This window comes from Ambystoma mexicanum, chromosome 1q (genome assembly GCF_040938575.1).
Source record: "Ambystoma mexicanum isolate Mex_15411 chromosome 1q, UKY_AmexF1_1, whole genome shotgun sequence".
NCBI classification, from domain to species: domain Eukaryota; kingdom Metazoa; phylum Chordata; class Amphibia; order Caudata; family Ambystomatidae; genus Ambystoma; species Ambystoma mexicanum.
This window is the reverse complement of record NC_090922.1, coordinates 570,512,313-570,527,869: the sequence shown is the minus strand read 5'-3', so window position 1 is coordinate 570,527,869 and position 15,557 is coordinate 570,512,313. Positions and strand designations below refer to the sequence as shown.

Here is a 15,557-nt window from a genome sequence, read left to right as displayed (position 1 = left end):
TTGGCTTTCCGTTGACTGCATCAGTGAATAGACGTGCATCATTAAATGGAAACAGTATATATCCTAGCACTAGTCTGCAGCCTTACATCTGCCAGAGCGAGCTCTTCTCGTTAGTAGCAGTGTTTTTGTATATTTTGTTTTAGGTACCAATTCAGCCCTTGAATGAACATCAGTGACGGGTTCAATATTCAATTTATTGGCTTTTTTGTATCTTTGTTCTTATTTACATAATTTCTTAGACATCCTCCATGGCTTGTTATGCTACTCATGGGGAGGGGTGTCATGCATTTTAGCTGTGCCTCAAGAAAATTAATTATTGAGATATGAGCATTTTCACAAACCGTTTAATCCTGTTACATATTTAGGGTACACATGGAACTTAAAAAGGTAGGCATATGTTAGGCATATAAATCACAGACATTTCAATAACAAGAGGCCTGTTTTGCATTTGAATTGTACTTCTGTATTGTGCACAAATGAATGATTAAGCAATACTTTGCTGTCTTCAGTGCAGTCTAGGATTTGAGCCAGGTTATCATGTGTTTATGGTACATGAGAGAACACTGTAAATATAGGTTCTGGGCTGGGATACAGTGGCTGTTTTGTTTATGTAAATAGTTCCTGATGTTCCCGTAAATAATAAACAATGCTGGTTTGGTCTCCAAACTACATAATGTATTCTTAATATAGCAGCCAAAGTTGGGTACTCTAAGAGAGCAAGAAGGACAGGCCTTAAGTCTTGTGGTGTGAAGATCCTGGAATAAGTTCCATATTTCTTCCGAATGTCTAAACATATTCTCGGGGAACATGTTGATGAGCTCTGGGCATATGTTTTGAAAGCCAGTGGAATATAAAACACTAGCTGGGGTCCCCGGCATTGCTTGTGTCCTGATTGAGTGGTGTTGCATGTGCCCTGGAGGATGTTGCTCTTGTCCTCTGGTCAGCAAGTCTTGCTTCAGTTTGCTCTGGTGTCTCATGTGCCCTGGAGGATGTTGCTCTGAAAGTTGCTCTTGTCCTCTGGTTGGCAAGTAAGTCGTGCTGCTGTTTGTTGTTGTGTTTCAGAAGCTCTTGATATTGATTTTCACTTTGCATCAAATGGTGCTTTTCCAAGTGCTGTTCCTTTTTTGTGCACCATGTTTCAGTCATTCAATGGCTTCAGCACATTTGAGAAAATGTCCAAGAAAGATTGATTGTGGTATTTTCTTGTGAATGAACTTAAGTAAACTGTAACCTTGCCATTTTCCATATTTGGAGTGGCATGATAAAAATATTAAAAATGTAATTCCCTTTAAAATAATTTGATAAATCATTTCAAACTGTATACAGTAGTAATACATTTCAAAGGAATAACCACTACATCGAACATTTTGCTTCAGACACTTTTCTGTATTGTGCCTTCTTCTAGTACGGAGTAAACCTTTTGCATCCAAACATAGACTACAATCTTGCTCCAAACAAATGAGGAATACATGCAAGATTTGGTAGCATGTATTTGGGTTCAATGGTGTGGATTTGTATAGCCGGACAAACATACATACACACAGCCCAATTTTTTTTTTGTATATACGATTTTTACATCCAAACAGTCTACGATCTTACCTTAGACAAAAGAGGAATCCATGCAAAATGTGTTAGACGTGGGTTCAATGGTGTGCATTTGTATAGCTGGACAAACATAGACACACACATACATATATTCAGCTTTATATTATAAATATAAATCATCTAGAAGTTATACAAAGAGAGCTTCTGGGAGGAGCTAAGAGAGTGCTATCGGGGGTAATCTTTTGAAAAATATTTTAATTGTTTGTATTTATGTGTTCTGGTTTAATTCACACCTTAAATCCTATTTTTTCAAAATGACCGAAAATACATTAAAACACATATATTCCACATCTGATACAAATTTCATATACTCATATACAAATATTTAAAAACACCCTAAATCTTAATGACATTATAACACTATGATCATTTAATATAAAACTACTTATCCGACTGACAGACCTATATTTGGTTACATCCAATCTAGGTAAAAACGTCCTAAAATGTCCTTAGTCTCAGGTATTACATACCCTTTTTAAAAATGCTTTCCAAATATAGGATGCTGCAGTAGTAATAACCAGTGAATATTTTGGGAGAATATAGCAGAGTAAAATTGGTCCCACCAGTATTTTCCTTTTTACATACCAGCGTCTTGTAACCCAGTCATACTTTTCATTTAACTCAGGAAAATGTGTTAATATGTGTCAAATTGTCTCAAATTTACCTCTACATAGCCTATAGCCTACACAATCTTTGGGCATGTGGTATTCTTTGCCAGGAACTAATTCTTTCATATGTTTCCAATTGGTTTAGACACATTCGCAGGAGGACATTTTTAACCACCACATTTTGAGATTTAACAAGATAAGAAAAAGGTAGAGGAAATTGAAAACTTTGTGTTGCATATTATTTATATATATTTTTTTTTTTACAGCTTATGTATCATTTGGCCTCTGTCCCACAGACTTAATTTTTGTTTACTTGTTTTGATCGAGACTGTTAAGTTAAAACTATCTTCTAGGTTCATATCAATGTTTGTAAAAAAAACACCCAGACTTCCTCCTCAAAAAGTCTAAAAACAGTATTTTTCCGTATCACATTCTTGGCCATATGCAACAAATGTTAGAAGAGGGAGTCCTTATTTGGGCCCATATTCAAAATGTTTAGTTATAGCGTGCTTCTTGCACTTCTCCATACTGTAGTTAGCGATGTTAGTCCTAAATCACATAAGATGGCTTCTATTGGCACACATATGGGAAGATTTAAAAGATATCTCCATATCTTCCCTTCAAATCTATGGAGCACCTCACATTCTTTTCATTTTCATACTTCAAGACCGTGACACTAGCTGGAACTATACAGGTTCTATATAACATGCTCAAACCTGAAATTGAGTAGCCACTTTTATTGGATATAAAAGCTTTCACCAATCTCACTTTCTTTATTATGGTAATTTCTTTAAAATTACAGATTACTTCACCCTTCAATATATGATTCATTAGAGGACCGAGGTAGATTTACTCCTTTACCACCTCTACTGTACTGGGGTTCCATTGCATTTCCACACACATTTTTTATCCTTTTTTCCGGTCTTCCCAATTATCATAATTTATCATAGATAAAATATCTGGGATCATCACTGAATGCTGTCAGGGACAGCGTTGATGACTTAACCTGGACAGCTGTCACAATTTTAGTTTATTAAGAAGGTACAGGCTCTTTTTTGCTCCTATTTCTGACATGGATTTTTGTAGCACTAACAACGGATTTTTGAAGCTTTTCTGCTTTTATCTTTTTGAGAGAACTCTCTTTTTTATTGAGCTTTATGTGGAAGCACTATCTTATTCATATTTGGTTTTTGTTTGCATCATGGTTAATCCAATTGACACCAAATTTCTTTTTAGGAATTTGTATAGCCATTAGAGACCATGATGGTTTGTTAGGTGGCTTTTCAATGGATTTGATATTTTGAGTTTTCATAATTTTCTGGGATTGTACAACTCAAGACTCCCTTCAGCTTCATGCTGTCAGCTTTCAATTCTCTACTGTTACAGAGGAGTGGTGCGAGCATGTGAGTATGAGAGATAGGTTATCACGGTGCGAAAGGGAAGAGGTATTAAAGGCAAGGTATATTGTAAGAGATAATTGATGGGCCATCACAGTGCATTTTGGCATTGTAGTGAGACCCAATTAGCATTACAATCACATTTAAGAAGCTTTTCACTATAGGATACATTCCTAATTAAGCTTTACATGAATGGCTGATTCATTATAAGTAGGGATAGAGGGTAGAACATGATAGATGTGTTTTCATTAATACCCTTTATTATGCTGAGCCTGTGATGTGGACTCACAATGATAATTGCAATTATTTGTTATTACATTTTTCTTTTAATATAAAAATGAACTTTGCAGGAGGGTGTGAGAGCTTTCATTCAGGGTTATTTATTGAAAATGATTTCATAAACATGCATACAAGTGCTTTAACTGTATCTGGGGGCATCTATGTATATTGCAGTATAATGTCTTATAGTATATTGTGCATGTTTCATTAAGGAATGGGTTGGTAGGCAGTTTAACAGTAGTCCCTCTATAAATGTAATGACATCAGTAAATCAGTCCTGTGTAGATGAGTGAGAATTTCTAGCCCACTGCATGGGTGTATTGTCGACTCTCTCTTTGATGTTCAGGGACAGGTATATGCTTTTTTCTACCCCTGTCCCTACCGCGACCCCTGTTGTGGTGGCCTAGCATAGACCCTTTGGGGTGGGGAAAGAGTCTGGTTGCAGAGGTGATAAAAACCACATCAGATGATGGAGGAAGCCGTGGCAGAGGATGAACAGGCCAGGCACTGTGGGCACTGAACAAAGGAGATGAGAGGAATGTGAAAGAAACGGCAGGCTTTACCATTAGAATGTGGTCACCCCGGGCTGTGGACGCAATGAAATGCAAGCCAAAAAATAAATTAAAAAACTTTGGAACTTTAGTTGTAAAAAAGGCAAGAGGAAACGGGGGGTTGAAGAGACATGGCAGGCTCACATCCCAACATATTTGGAAAAAGAAAGAACCACTCAGGAACTGAAATCAACACCTAACTTTCTCTCTGGCTACACAGAGGACATCGTGCTTTGCCAGCCGAACCTTTCCTTTTTTTTACAGGAACTGTTTTCACAGCTTAAATGATAATACCAAACCTCACTTTCATTTGCTAGCTTCATGTTTTAAAACGACTTTTCTTCTTGTAGAGGGCTGAATGAAGATTTTTCATGCCATTTTGGAAAAAAACACATTCCACTTCTTAGCGCTTTGTGCCCACCTCTGAGCCATACTGTGACCACACAACCTGAATAATGGACAAAGACTCCAGATCTAAGATCACATGCCAAAAGAACTTCTGTTACTCTTTTGGGGAGTCCTCTTGCTCGGGGATGTTGTGATCTTTGGGTGCCCACATTTCCACACACGGTGGACCCTGGTTGGGACAAGCATCACAGACTTTCTGAGTAGCTTGGCAAGACCTGCAAATCACTGTCTTTTGGCCCAGTTCAATGTGTGGTGCAACAGGTTTACGGTCCTTCAATATTCTTGTTCATTGTGTAAATGTCTCTGTGAATGGGATCTGCAACCTGCTGTCCAGATGTATCATCTCCCATAATCCTTCACCATTCACTCTGCTGCATATGACTGATGGTAGTTGTAGTCCAAAACATGTAGAGAGACAAAGAATGAAGACCCCTGAAGAGATACCATTCAGAACCCAAGAGCACATATTGCTAACGTTATGCTCAAGTAGGCAGTGTCAGCCGGGTGCAGAAGACATGCACACCAATATCTATCAATCCTAATCCAGGGTTGCCACCATTGTTATGAGTAGCGATCAGAGTATTTAAGAGAGATACAACAGAATTGGCTGAACCTTGGACCAGGCAAGAAGGTCCTTAGGTTTGTAGGTCTTGAACATTTAGCAAAACTGTAGCTGTTATGGGTTGATCAATCCCGCATTACCAAGTTGTTCCTGTGAGCTGTCAGAAATGCATTCTTGTGCATCATTTGACAGTAGGTTTAACAAGCAAAAGCATGTTGCAGGTATTGTGAGACCAGGGCATCCCATCTTGACCATGGCTTAGATTTCATTGACTTATTCTTCACTTTAATGTTTTTACTAGTGCCTCTAACATTTGCCAATGGGCCACTTTCTAGCACTAGTTGGTCTGTGTATTGCTGGCCAGGAGCAGTGTCACCAGAAAGTGAAGGGTGTACATATTAACACCTAAGTGGCCTGTCACAACAAGTGGTCTTCATTGATGTTGGTTTGAGGATTCCTGTGTACAGATTGGGCTCTGGGGGGCTCCTCTTAGTTTATAGTGAAGGACTTTGAGGCCGACCAGCGCTTGGTGATGCTCTGCTCTAACTCTACAGGCCGTACAACCTAGTCAGACATGATCTGGCAACCTAATCTGTATCCTGGAAGGTGGTACTCTTTGTTTCACAGCTGTACATTCTGTTGATAAGGAGAGTTGCATGTTACACCACAACCCTCAGGTTTTCCACTCCTATGTAAGATCAGGGGGCGTGCCCAATTCCTGCAGACATGGTTAAGGGCGCGAGGTCTCAGTTGGGTCTAATTATTTCATCCAGTATTATACAGGCTTTACGCATTTTTCGATTCATTTGCGCTCTTCTGAAACATACCAAGGATGTGCATGGGCTGGTGCGTCGTCTGCAGCCATTAAGAAGTGCAGCTGGTGTGAAATGATTACTTCCATCAAAGGCCTCATTTATATCTTGAAAGGAAGTGGGGAGTGAGCGAGCATTTAGGAACGCAATCATTGACGGTGAATCCACTTTGGCGAGGCATGCTGCAGACCACACCCATCCTTTTTGATCAATACTGGGGTCCCATTACTTTTTTTTTTTTTTACACGGAGGGAGTTGGCTTTAGTGCCTCACAAATTTCTGCAAGGTTTTGCCCATTGCCATTTTCAGTGGCATCAATTGAGCAAAATCACTGGGAAAGAGAAAGTGATATTACACGACGCTTGACCCTCAATGAAATCACAGGAAGTGACAGCACATTATCTTCGAGCCAGATGATAGGCCTTGAATGTTTTATTCAATCTTTATTGAAATCTTGAGGCTGCTGTATGTTAACAAACAGTGACTGAAAACAAACATTTGCACCCGTCCACCAATACGAACAAAACATGAATACATCAAAGCGGTTAAATCACAGGGACTGCAGGACAGTGGGTGGGGTGGGGGACATGAAGCATCGTAGTGGTCATGTGATTGCTGTTCTTAGCTACTCCTAAATAAAGCCCACTACTATTTTGTGGGGCCTGTTAACCTTCCAATCATACGACATGTACGTCTTGTACTTTTTTGTTCGCATAAATGTTCCCAAAATGACTGTTGCATCCATGCTTGGGGATAAGGTGTAGGAACATTTTTTGTGTGCCTTTTCCGGTAAACGGTAAACCAGATCTTGACTTCACCCAATTGCTTGTTACAGTAGTTGTATGTGTAGTTGATATTGACCATGCCTGGGTGGCACCTTTGAATCTGTGACTTAGATAAATTGTGAGTACCTTGGCTTCTCTGTAGTAAATTCGGGAAGTGCCAGGCGATGGGACACCAGTGCAACTCTGCACCAAAGACAGCAAATGCACCCCAATGTTTCTTTAGAGGGTATCCGGGTGGAGTAAATAGCAGATTCCTCTGATCCACAAGTTCTTGTTGAGGGTGCCTGGAAAGGGTCTATGAATGAAAAGGTCTATGTGTTGCCTAGACTATAAATGAGGCACAAGGGTTCTTTTGTTTAGCGAGTGGGATAACAGTCAACGAGGCGGGGCAAGAGTGAAGGCTTTGCTGCTGTCTCTTGAACAGCAGGTGTCAGGTAAGTCTGACGGATGGGACCAAAAGTAGTGTAATTATGACAGTTGCACATCTGTCACTTACGGACATCAAAGTGCAGATCTCCGTGGACCCCTGCCTCCCATGTTTTCCATCTTCCTGCGGTGCCCATTAAAGTGGCCAAAAGGTATGAGTGTTGTAGAAAAACACCTAATAACATAAAACAAATTAGAGATCATGCATTGGCGATGAGCTGCTGACTATTGCACCCATATGAGAGATGGCCTGTCATCTGGGTTTTTAAGTTGAGCATTACATTTATGAATTTGTAATCCTTTTAATAATGATTATTATGTCAAAAATGGGACCCGGATCAGGTGACTCCTTTAAGACAAAGAAAACTTGCTCTGCTGTGCTATGTGTTGTCTGAGGGGCATTAGTGATGCCCAGGATCTTTTCTAATACCCCTGGCAGGGGAAACACAGGGGAAAAACAAATGCACAAACATGTTTCCTAAATTACAAATGGGATGGCCGCGTGGTGTGCACTGACAAATACAAGACCTCCGGCAAGCAACCTAAGCACTGACAGTAGAGGAACGCTGCTCAGCTCAATGAGGACTACCAGCAATCAACAGTGAACCTTTTATATCAGAGGGCTATAGCATGGTCCAGCCTTGTTTAACATGCTCTATAATTACAGATGGGGCAGGGGGCGGGGTCATCACTACCTATTTGCGGTGTTCTTTCTCGACTACCATTTAGTTGAATCCTGTTTCCGCCTCCAACTGCCCTCAAATTGCATTTAATGCCAGTCAAACTCCTAAACCTGGTCTTCTTTGGATGAGTCCTTGGAAGGAGTCTCTGAACTACCCGAGCCTTGATTCTTTTCAAATATCTGCTCCACGGTCAGCTCTTTGTTCCACTCAGGGTTGACCCGGTGCCTGATGTACCTGGCCTTCTTAGCTTCCTCCATGGACTCCTCAAGATCCGGCATGGTGTGCATAGTCCTAAGGTAGCCATCGGGTGCATAGGCCTCCTCATCTAAAATAAGGGGGTCAGCTGGGATGGACGTTCGCCGTTGTTTACCTGGCGACGTTTGCTTTCCGCTATGTTTATTTTCACTGGTTGCAGTGGTGGTGTCGAAATCTGGTCTGCTCGCGTCTGCAATCCTGGCATCTGTATGCGATGTTCCTTTGCTGCTTTGCCCCTGTAATGTGGGCTTGGCAGAGATGGTCATTTTATGCGCCATCAGCTTTTTGACTTCCACCATCTCATCACAATCTTTCGTGGGGGGCTCTAAGTTGGATGCGCTGTCTAGAGTGGAAGAAGGGGTCTTTATCTTACTGCTGCCGACCACTCCCATGAAATCATTAATGCGTGTCTGTAATGACAGGGACGTGCCTGGGCCAGCCTCGAGTTCATTGGTGTTCGAAGTGGAGTCGGTCGGGCTTCTGAAAATGGAAATGAAACAGTATAGGTTAGTTAACTCTTGCAGCAACAAACATACTACAGAGTACACACAGATACGACGGGCTCGTCCGCCAATTTCCCTGTCTGTTGCGACACCTAAACCTCTGATAAGCCTTTATCTTTTTCTTTGTTTTCAGATTAAGATTACTTCTCCATGTCTGTTCTAGATCTTTTAGAATTCTGTTCCTGATTTTACCCCACTAGCCCTCCTTGGAGGCAATTTCCATACGTTTACCACCATATCTGAAGAAGAAATAATGTGTGCTTACCTGTGATACTATTTGCATGTGGAATCGTTCATTTCATTCATAGATGTTCCTGCTTTTGTATATTCCCGATATAAGGCCAGCAAATTATCATATGGGATGCCATGACCATTTAGAGGCATGCAGGCTGAACATTTTAAGAGGGCCATAGAATTGTGGGGTGGCTTGCAATATCCTTTTTATGTAGTTCGCTGTATGTTTTTGCATTGTGTTTTTTGCCTTTACGTGACGATGGGCAACTCAAACTCCCAACGTTGGTGTCATTTTCTTTTGCCCATCGTTTTTAATTTTCTGAAGTTTTTTGCTACTTGTGCCGTTTCTCTGACAACTTTGATCTCTCATTTGTAAGTAAAGAAGGGTGTTGCGACCGATATAAAAGCAAGAATTTGAAACCATACATTCAGAATTCAGGTGTCAGTACAGACAAAATATCTTAAAACATCAGCAATTCTTGCTCCTGACCTGCCAGGAGGAGGGGCAATCTCTGACCACAAACCAAGCAAACAAGAGTCAGACCCAACAACAGGAAGCCTGCGCAGAAAGAATCAGCCAATAGAAATACACAGGAAACCCCACATGGGCAGACCACCTACCAAGGTCTCAGTCTCAACCAAAAGCCTAAACACACAGGCAACATTTATCAAACACAACAATCATCACAACAAGGAAACAGAAATTAACTTATTGCAATGTAATATGTAGTTATTGTGACAGAGTGCTCTGCCTTGCTGTAGGGGTGGGGATGGGGTGACAAGGGGGCTAAAGAACACCACCCACCTCGTGATGTATGACCAAGGGGTGCAATTGGGAGGATTCACTGGTCTACGCTACCATAACCCATGAGCTTGGTAGGGACATGTCACAATGGCCTGTCAGCATTGCCCCTTTTGGAGATTAGTTCAGTCTCTAGAGTTGCAGGGAGATGACACAGTAACATCCGTGGGGCACCATGCCACAAGTGTGTGATTCCAAAATATGCACTCCAAAATATGCACTTTCCTAGCAGAAGAGAGATATCCCAAAGATTGGGAAGAGAAGAGAGACCCAGAGTTTGAGGAGAGAGAGGGCCCAGAGGTTAGGGCAAGTGAGACGCAAATGTTTGGAAAGAAAGGCACCCATGAGGCTGGGAAAATAACAGAAGGTGGAGAACCCCATGACAAGGGGGAGGCGGAAGACAAGGGGAGAGAAGTGGCAATCACCCCACAAGAGAGAAAGAGTGGAGTATGCCTCAAACAGAAGCAGATGATGAGAATACGGTAGACGATCAGGAGAGAAGAAACACACTTGGGAAGAGGACAGGAAACAAGGAGGAGGAAGGAGAGGAAAATCTCAAGATGGAAGGCAAAGTATAGGCTAATGAAGGTGAATACCAGAGGGGAAACCTGGACAGAATGAGACCGAGAGGGAAGGTGCCTAAGATACAAACTCCATCTGGTGGACCAGTGAGGGTGGGTGGAGTTACAGCATGTGGTGGAGCATCGGGAAGGGGAGAGGAGTTTAGAGTAAGGGGTGTAGAAGTAGTGTAGACAAGGTGAGAAGAGAGACAATTCATAGGAATTCAACTGTTACAGACGTGCATTAATGACAGCCAGAGGGGGGAAATTAGGGTGGAGTCAGAAAACACCATAGATAGAGGTAGAAGTTCCTCCCTCTAGGATCCCAGCTGACTTGCCAATGCCTGATTAGAAGCTGCTGAGACTGCACTTGAGACCCTTGCCCTACTATCAGTGGCAGTAAAGGGGAAGAGGAGGATAACTACAAGGCAGGTGACCCCAAGCGTAAATACCTCAGATGGTAAGTGACTCTTATACCATGTGGATTTCTGGGATGAGTGACCCAGACTTTAAAACATTTGATTCCAGAAAATGACTTGTGCTTACGTGTTTCAAATCAGTGGGAAGCGATCCTGCTATTTGCCGACATGAAACTCCTTTGGCTTGTGTTATTTACAAATAACAGCCCTTAAACTGCCAACCTGGTCTGTCTGTGCATTTCATTGATCTCCCTCTCAGCTTCGTGATACTACTGATCCAACCCCATCCAAAATCTGCAAGGAATGCTATCAAAACACAAATGAGTAACCATGTACATGTTTAAATGGTTTCAGAGAAAGCTGCGCTATCATGATCAATATGATGGAATGGGCACATCAGGTAGGCACCAATATAACTAAGACAAGGGTCCAGGCATGAAGGTGGAGAAATCAGCGACACTGATTATGCCAACGCACTAAGGAAAATCCTAACATAGAACCTCAGAACTTCGGTCATGCTGCACACACAGCCTCTCCACAACAAAGGGCCTGATGTAATCCTTGAATAACTAAAACAGTTATCCCAAGAACTCACTGAAATCTTCTTAGAAGTCTGGGCTCTCAAATCAGCGCTGATAGGTCCACAAACATTTTGGGGAGTCAATACAATAATGTGCTAAACAGAACTGACAGTACCTTGCACAGGTCGCAGGTCTGCATTGCACTCCATCAGAAGTCCTGATCCTCTATCAGTGAAAAATGAGGAAAGTATGTCAGGTCGCAATGTCATCATCATAGCCATTGGGATTCAATGTGCTGTAAAACCAGGAACCTCCATCCGAAGGTTCTGCGTGATGGGAAGTTCCTGCATTCTGATTCCCCTTTTCAGAAGAAACAGCATGAAGATAAAACCAAGAAAAAATCACGAAGAGAGCTCACCGAAAATACACAACATAAGTCCTAACTTCCACTCACACCATGGCCAGGGTACTCCAAATGAACACTCCACAGAGAAATACATGCAGCAGGCCACAAAAGAGGATCTTGCCAAAGCCCATCTCTGGGGTGATGAGCAAGAAACACACCACAGCCCAAACATGCAATCCTTTGATCCAACAACTGCAAAGGACCCCGGTGCCCAGCACGAACGGAAGAGTAAAAGGAGGAGCAAAGGCCCTGTGCAAGCCTGGCCCTGGAGCCCTGCAGCCACGACAAGAATGATATGAGGAGGATAGGTGAAGGAGCCAGGCAGCCACACCAAGCAAACACAAGTAATGAAAGGTGATGCACACAGACATGTAAGTAAAGAGGATACAACCTAAAACATTAGCGGCCTGTTGTTCCTGACCTGCCAAGAGGAAGGGTAATCGCCAACAATAGACCGAGCAAGAAATACTGTAGCCCACGAACAGGAAGATGGCACACGAAGTAGCAGCTAGCAGAAACACATAGGAAACACCATCTGGGCAGATCTGAACCATAAGGTCCTGGTTTCAAGCAACAACCAAATGATACAAAAAACAAATATCTCACACACAGCCACATGGTGTGAAGGACTACAGGTTTGAAGTCTTCAAAACAAGGACACATAAAATAGCTTTTTGCAATAAAAGGTGTTGCTAGTTAACTAGCTATCGAACCTCACTACACAATCTGCGAATAATGTTGTCAGTATTTACAATCACAACCATATATATTTTTAAATAGTTTCAGAGAATTGTTGCACTATCATGAGCAATATGATGGAATGGCTATGATAGGAAAGCACAAATACAAGTAAGACAAGGGCCCAGGCATCAAGGTCAAGAAAGCAGAAACACTGATTATGCTTACATGCTAAGAAAAATCCTAACAATGAGCCTCAGCAATTCAGTCATGCCACTATACAATCTCGCCACAGAAACAGCTGCACATAACCTAAGGGAAAAGGCTGAACATAATCCTAAAAAACCTACAATACATGGCTCAAAAACCTACTGATAAAGGCTCCAAGGAAGGAAGAAATGCCATCCCAATCCAACTGAATCCTCACCGTATTCCGATCTGTCACGTCAGCAAACATTTGGGTGAGATCAGTATGTAAACTTGCTAAACTGAAGTGACAACACCTTGCACAGTTTCCCGGGTGTGACAGGAAGACACACCACAGAAAGGCGGACCAGCGCCCAACAAAAACAAAATGAGTGGTGTCTGAGGATGCAATGTCATCACAAAAGCTATTGGGGCTCAACACGCTGCAGCAACCGGCCTGAACCTCAACAACAAGGTTCTGCATGTTGAAACTTTGTTCCTCCTGTAAGTGGGGAGCCATTCTGATGTAACACAACATCTTCTATCGAACAGCCAGAATGGCTGAGGAATAACGTCTGGAAACTTCGGTCCAACCAGGGACCTACAGGGTTTTGGCGCTTGGACCGTTCCTGTCTCTCTGCTTCTTTGGTTTGCCCCCACCCTATCCCAGGTGCCCCTAATCATGGTTAGTACTAGGAAACGGTGACACCTATCTGTCTGTTTCTGACTATGGCTTGCATGACTTTCATGAGACCATGGCCGACTGAATCTCTAGAGGCCTTCTACCTTTCCCTCTCCGACACTCGTTTAGTGTTCTAATGGAGTCGGAGATGGCGGCTATTTCCACCCAGTTACAAGTCATCATACACACTCAGTCTTACCTGACAAACTACACTTTTCCCGCACTGATCTTACACTCCACCTTCCTAACTCCACCCTTTGATGTTACCTTATTTTCTTCCTCTTTGTTCTACTCCTTCACTCACTAATGCCACCACCCCCACTTCTGCCATATTACTCCTACTGATGTTATCTATCCTCCCTCATTACTACTACTCCACCTCTTCCTCGCCACACCTCTCTGCTCTTATCACAACTCCTACTCCACTACTTCCTCTCACTACCACTATTCCTCTTCGCTTCTTCTACTTCAGCTATTAATAATTCTCCTCTACTACTACTCTCATTCCCACACTCTACTACCACCACTACCACTGCTCATCTCTACCACTACTACTCCCTGTCTCTACTGCTACAACCACTCTCCTCTCTTCTCCACTCACTACTCCACTACTCCCATTACTGCTAAAATATTACTCATCCAACATTCCCTGAGCTGTCAATCACTCAGAGGCACCATAGCACCATGCATGGAGGACCAGCAGGACCAACCTCGCAGAACAATTCACTAATGCAACATTTCTCAATGCAAGACCCAATTAAAGGGCTCCAAGGGAATTCTTCTGTTTCAAAGACAGAAATTACTTCGAAGTAAATTATTTTGAAGTGATTACTGCATTTTGAAATAATTTATTTTGAAGTGATTACTTCGATTACAAAATACAAATATGTGGTTGTGGGTTAAGGAGTAAAAGGGGCTAAAGGGGTAAAAAGAGGATGGGGAGGGGTTGGGGGAAAGGGTGTTAGTGAAGGTGGACTCCAAGTACAATTTCAAAGTAATCCCTTCGAAGTAAATTACAACAAAGTAATGTTTTTCAGCACAAATAACATGGAACCAGCTCCAAGGGTCAAAAGGAAGTACCCAGGTTAGGGTGTACCCAATTCAGTCTGGTGTACCTATCTTCCCCACAGTCTTTTATCAAATTGGCCTCATCCTTAACCTCACAGGAGCAATACTTTTCTCTGACTAGTGACGAGGATTGAGAAGGTAGCTGAGTCATCCCATGAGCGATGGCACAACCTTACAGCCAAACAACCTGGAAAAAACAGCCTCACTTGGAAGCCATACATCTCTATTGGATCAAACCATCCATATTAGCCAGGCAAGCAGCCAACTTTCTGCCCAATCTGGCTGGATCCCACCTGCAGACTGGGAGGTTTTAGAAGAGGCCAAGCCACTGGACTATCTTGTCGAGCACCTTACTGAAGTAAAGCTGGAATTTCAAGACCAGAGTAAGCTAAAATCCTGATCCATGTACAAGACTGAGGTATATTTTAAAGATCTATCTCTCAAAAGAACTTGTGGATGGTCAAATACAGCTAATAAACAAGTTAAAAGTAGTAGAAGCTCACCCGATCAGGCACCCCAGTCAGCCCCTACTATCCTTCAGAAGTACTGTGCGGAGACAACCCAGGAGCCTTCTTCACCAACTTCGAGTTGATAGCATTAATGGCAAAATTGGAGAAGCAGTGGGGAATATTCAGGGAGCCTCTTCTGACCAGCAGAGTACAGGCCATTTTTCAGGTCTTAAACCCCGAAGGAGAGTCCCTTTGTGATGGCATGAGTGGCTCAGTAACAATCCCGAATATTAACAGCAGCTGCAAGACCACTAGCTGCAGGTTTCGGAAACCCAGCAAATGTCTCCATCCGGTCGAAAGCCTTCTCAGAAAGTGGACACAGGGGATGACGTTGTGTAACTCCTTACCCTTATACCTCTGGAGGGAAGTGTGCCAACTACACTGGCACAACTTTGAGCATGGTGTCCATGCAGCTAACAGACACCAGTAGGCTTACCAACTGTAACCATCAGACCGAACAGGAATCAGCCTGTGGTCTCTGAAAGAGGCCGGACAGGCTTCATAAAAGCCACAGAACTTGCCAGAACCAACAAGCAGGTTTGCAACTGATAGCCCCCATGCAACCTAGTCCCACCCTGGTGGGAACATAAATTAGTAGAGCTGGAGACCCCTGCCCAG

General features: G+C 42.6%; 1 protein-coding gene across 3 annotated transcripts in view; it reads right to left on the bottom strand.

Moving 5' to 3' along the window:
* Nucleotides 1-328: 328 nt before the first annotated feature.
* The window catches only part of CCDC190 (coiled-coil domain containing 190), a 442,790-nt gene continuing 427,561 nt past the window's right edge, over nucleotides 329-15,557 (bottom strand). For all 3 annotated transcript variants that reach the window (XM_069641055.1, XM_069641056.1, XM_069641054.1), the window contains exon 4: nucleotides 329-8,851. In XM_069641055.1, coding sequence (XP_069497156.1) covers nucleotides 8,221-8,851 — 631 coding nt within the window. In that variant the 3' untranslated portion in view covers nucleotides 329-8,220. The remainder of the gene's footprint in view (nucleotides 8,852-15,557) is intronic.